The following is a 5,416-nucleotide window of genomic DNA, read 5'->3' on the forward strand; positions in this document are numbered from 1 at the left end:
ATACAGTCGCACACTACTGGGTGTCTACGATTACACATTAGTACTAATAAACACCGCTAGACGCCCACCGGAAACGAATCGGCAGCAAATGATGCAACCGGCAGTTAGATGCGATATGATATGACTACTAGGCACTTAAAAAAAATTTTTTTTTTTAGGGTTAGGGTTAGGGTTTAGGTTAGGGTTAGGGTTAGGGTTAGGGTTAGGGTTAGGGTTAGGGTTTTTTTTTTAAGTGCCTAGTAGTCATATCCTAAGTGCCTAGTACTAAGTAGTCATATCATATCGCATCTAATCTGCCGGGTGCGGCCAATTGATAGGAGTTGAAGTATAGGAGGGAGGTATTTGCTGGTTGGGTTGGGTTGGGTTGGGGAGGGTTGGGTGGGGAGTTGTGTTGGCGTTGGGTTGGGGAGGGTTGGGGAAGGTTGGGGAGGGTGGGTTGGGTTGGGTTGGGTTGTGGAGGGGAGGGTTGGGTTGGGTTTGGGTTGGGTTGGGTATTGGAGTTGGGAGTTGGGTATAGGAGTTGGAGGGTAGGAGTTGAGGATTGACTGCCGATGTTCATCTAATACTTCGGACCAGCCGCATACATGGTTGGTACGACCGCATTAGGGTTATCGAGATCGGCCGATTTCGTGTTTTTCTTTTTCTGTACCTGAAATAAAAGCACAATGTTAGATTAAGCAGTAGAAAAAATGTAATATAGGAAAATAGTTCGATGAATATGAATTCTAGACACACGTCACTGCACTCACTATTTGTGCAAAGGGCGTTTGTTTGTTTGTTTGTTTGTTTGGTTGTTTGTTTGTTTTCGTATATTGTTGCGCGCATGTGCATATCCCGCTCTCTCTCTCTCTCTCTCTCTTTCTCTCTCGCTCTCTCTCTCTCTCTCTCTCTCTCTCTCTCTCTCTCTCTCTCTCTCTGTGCATGCGTGCGTGCGTGTGTGCGTGTGCGGGCGGGCGGGCGTACGTGGATATGTGGCCATGGGTGCCAAAGCCTCCATATATTCTCTCTATACCTTACAGGTATATCGTCTTAATTGTCATTAATAATTATTAGACTACCTTTATACTTCAGCGATAAATATTAACAATATTTATATAACTATATTAACTAACTATATTTATTAACTATATACAATATTTTGGCCGGGGACGCCATTAGTCATAGCATTATAACTTTACGATGTTTCTGACAACGGCCCCCAGGTCTAAATATTTTGGCCGAGGACACGCGTGGGCCAAGGTTACGTACCACGCAGCATATGATGACGCCAGCAATGAGCAGCACACCCATGACGCTGCCGACGACGGCCAACACCACCTTCTTGACGAAGTTGCTGTGTTCCAATTCTCGCAGCTGCTTCTCTGAGATGGGTGACCTGTAGTATGTGGCGACGGCACTGTCCGGTACCAGCAGCTCTCCATTCAGCTCCACGACGAAATGTTTCTCCCGTACCTGTGGTGCAGACATCGGCGTGTACACCCGTTACTATTGGTTACGAGTTTAGTAGAACGAGGAACTGTCGTGTGCAAGAGGGAGTACGTTAGAGGTGGGAACGGGCACTCCATATTTAGTTTCCCAATTGATTGTTGTTTTATTATACTTAATTAATAAAAGAAATTATTAATAAGTAATACCAAGTAATTATTACTATATACTAGTTACGAGTTTAGTAGAAGGAACTGCAATGTGCGGAAGTAGATTTGAGGTGGGAACGGGCACTCCATTTCAAGTTGTAAGTCTATTTCAATATCCTTAAGTGAAAATCTTTTCCAGTTCCTGATTAATTTGAACTTAACGGGGAACGGGACTTTTTCGTGTCCCAGATGACGTCTTTTGTCGAATCGCGGAAAGTATTATCTGATATTTACTGGTTTTATGATAATTAAAATGGTGCAATACCGCGTTCCAAAAATCTCCGTTTCCACCCTCAACTTAGACTGCTTCTGCACGAGTCTACCGCTGCCATAGAAACGACTTACGAAACAAATCTCAAGGGTGGGATTAAGCTTACGTGCCAAGTAGGATAAAAATTCATGACGAGTTTCATATTTATATTAAACTGCTTTTGATTAAACTCAGAATGACAAAAAATAGTGAGGTGAAATAGACGGGTCATTGTGCAAATGAGTTATATTTTGATACATAAAGAAATAACAATGCGCTGATCAGCTTTTGATGGTGATTGAGCAGAAATCAAGCAGAGCTATACATACATTGTGTTGCAGGAAATCCACAGCGTTTGTCGCATTTTCTCCGGTAACTACAATTTCAGCGATAATGCTTCCACGGTACAGCTACAGAAATGTAATACGTGAGGTCATCAATGATAACACGCACGAGAGATAATAAACATTAACTACCAACGGTATCAAGTATTCACCCATTACAAAGGTTATATTATTATTATTGTCATTATTATTGTTATCATCATCATCATTAATATTTTTTCATTCATCATCATTAACTATTTTTTCCATTTTTTTATAATTACATTATTGGGTTATTTTTTTGCTTCGAAAGGAAACAATGTATAATATTATAAGTATAATATCATGTATTATGATATGAAAACGACGTTCTACGAGATGTCATCAACTCGTAAAACATGGTGTCAGGAACTTACACGAATATCTTCAATCTGGGCTCTTGTTAACTGGAAATCGTTCATCAGCACAGATATAAGCAGCCTGCGATTACACAAAGCAGTCACTTAACTCCCAGTAAAGGTAATACACAAAGATTTTAGTGAACAATTTGTAAGGGAAAGTTGTAATCATCTACGACATCATCAAATCAGTTTTAAGAATGAAGTCAAATCATAAATAGACTAAATCAATAAAAAAAATCAAATTAATTAATAATTATAACCTACGGTGCAGGCTATAATGGAAACAGCGGCTTCGCAATATAATACAATCGGCAAGTAATTAAATAAAATGCTGGTTCTGCTTCTGATCTCGCCGCTGCGCTTCCTTCGTCTGCTTCTGCTACTACTGCTACGACTACCTGCAAATTATTTAAATATGATCAGGTCTGAATAAAAACATATATTGTTTTTATTCAGTTCTGATACTATGTGTATATTGTGTAGATAGGCTTACTCAATAAACTCTTGTTGTTGGCCTTCCACTGTGCTGAACTCTACTGGGAAGCGGAGAACAATGTTTACTTTGTCCACGTCGTTTACACCTGCAGAGAGAGAAATACCTGAGTCATGAATGTTGCTTAGATGTTGATGTGATGTACACGCAGTAGTAAGGTTTTGATAGTATGATACTAATATGCTATCCCTGTTCATTACACAAAACTTATAAAATGTTAAAAATACCATCTATGTTTATTTTACCATCCACTTCTTTTTGACACACCCCTGTAAATCTAGAGTACACGCTAGCTTGCATGCAAACATATAAACATACGCACACGCGCTGACACACGCACACACAAACGCACGCACGCACGCGCGCACACAAACAAACACACACACACACACACACACACACACACACACAACACACACACACACACACACACACACACACACACGCACGCACGCGCGCGCGCACACACACACAAACGAGCACGCACTCGCCTATTTTAGACCCTTACAGATCAGCGACGTAAACACTATGTTAAATATATTATTACAGGTCATGGACATACTTACGGCAAGAGGGCGTACGTCCGGAGACGCGGGTATCTGGCACTTCGCTGCCTAGACTGTCGACACACCAACACTCGGACCCGCCATCCACACACTGCAGCGGTTTGTAGGCATCGTTTTCGTCGCACTGTGGCATGTAGTTACCCAGCCGGTGGGCCAGTCTATCGCGCAGACACTTTGGTAACACTGAAATGAGCGTGCAGTTGCACGGTATAGATTCGGTTAGCGTACGTGCTTGGCGAACTATATCGCATTGCACCTAAATATACGTCTGTCTGTACCACACGTATCTAAGAGAATTAGTTTTATTGACAAAATCTGATATAATTAAGGTGTTTGTACGGTGGGGGCATCTTCGGACCAATTTAGCGCCAATTCAGGTTTGAAATTAGATTTTGATCGAAGCAAGTTCTATATTTCTACATTATATCATCGAAAAATCCTCTTACGTTTTCCGCAATCGACGGTCTTGCCAAACTCGTCTTTGAAGACAACCTCACAACGACACGGGTCGATGGTACATGTCGCATTAGGGTTGAACTCGCACGTGTTGTCAGCGCACAGGTTCGTAGTGTCGCATTGTCGCGCTCCTGGACAGGTAGATCTGGTCGTGTCAACTGAAGCAGCAAGAAAAATAAATCGATAATCGAAGCCCATTTATCACATATGTTACGCACGCGCACGCGTACGCGCACGCACGCGTACGCGCACGCACGCATACTTGTGTATTTATCTACTCATTGTCTATGTTTATAACGAGACTACGTTTTAAAAACGAGAACTGTGCTATTATTTCATGGCTGACCTACATGAGCAACACACGCGCGAACGGCGCACGCACGCACGCACGCACGCACGCACGCACGCACGCACGCACGCACGCACGCACGCATATCCATTTACTTATCCTCGAACCTACCTCCACACCTGGCAAGACATTCTCCCTTACTGAAGAAGTTATTCAGATTGGTACTGCAGCCACCAAACGTGAAGGTCTCGCATGAACTAGTCTTTGAGTTGAAGAACCAGCGCTGGAAATTCGAGCGGCAAGAGCCCACCTCTGGTGGCGTATCACAGGTGGCGCGCTCTGCAGCACACGTGACAAATGACGCCCACGGTTATTTAACATCGTGCATGTCTTCGTTTAATTTAAACATCAACGAGTTTCAGGGAGGGTGCGGACGGGTATAGATCGGTGACTGGTGAATATCGAGCGATATCAAGAGCTTTAATTGAAGACGTTAATATCAATGGATTCTTTGTAATAGATACCATGATTTGCAGTAAAAATCATTTTGTAATGATATGTAGTGATTTACTTATTAAACCAACACAGACTCGAAGGACGAAGGAAGCAGAGAGTGAAATAATTCGTCTGACAATGTTCATTCATATCGATGGATATATTTTTAGGATGTCCAGAAATGTGATCGAGTGAAAGGGCGATTCAATCACTCACTGTGCAATCAATTATACTCAATCAGATCGATGGATATATTTTTAGACGTGGAGAAATGTGATCGCGGTGATTCAAGGGTGATTCAATAATCAACCTGTGCGACGAAACCTCTGGCAACGCTATCAGACATCCTTGAAGCGTTGCGAAGCTGTTTCCATTTCCCTCCACAATCGCCGTAATTAAACAGCGAGCAAACACCCGCTCCCGCTATCGTAGTACACCTCTGTAGGTTGTTGTCGCATGCGTCCAGGATTTGGTGCTTGCGTGCAAACGTCGATACTCACGTGATTCTG

General features: G+C 42.6%; 1 protein-coding gene across 1 annotated transcript in view; it reads right to left on the bottom strand.

Annotated features, from left to right (window-relative positions):
* Positions 1-459: 459 nt before the first annotated feature.
* LOC106819256 (epithelial cell adhesion molecule-like) overlaps positions 460-5,416 on the bottom strand; it is an 8,329-nt gene continuing 3,372 nt past the window's right edge. Inside the window, exons 2-9 of the mRNA XM_014823902.1 lie at positions 4,584-4,751; positions 4,114-4,281; positions 3,668-3,850; positions 3,102-3,189; positions 2,624-2,687; positions 2,214-2,294; positions 1,249-1,452; positions 460-649 (exon numbers count right to left, since the gene is read on the bottom strand). Coding sequence (XP_014679388.1) covers positions 560-649; positions 1,249-1,452; positions 2,214-2,294; positions 2,624-2,687; positions 3,102-3,189; positions 3,668-3,850; positions 4,114-4,281; positions 4,584-4,751 — 1,046 coding nt within the window. The 3' untranslated portion in view covers positions 460-559. The remainder of the gene's footprint in view (positions 650-1,248; positions 1,453-2,213; positions 2,295-2,623; positions 2,688-3,101; positions 3,190-3,667; positions 3,851-4,113; positions 4,282-4,583; positions 4,752-5,416) is intronic.

The sequence above is a fragment of the Priapulus caudatus genome, unplaced genomic scaffold (assembly GCF_000485595.1).
Source record: "Priapulus caudatus unplaced genomic scaffold, Priapulus_caudatus-5.0.1 Scaffold3047, whole genome shotgun sequence".
Classification (NCBI taxonomy): domain Eukaryota; kingdom Metazoa; phylum Priapulida; class Priapulimorpha; order Priapulimorphida; family Priapulidae; genus Priapulus; species Priapulus caudatus.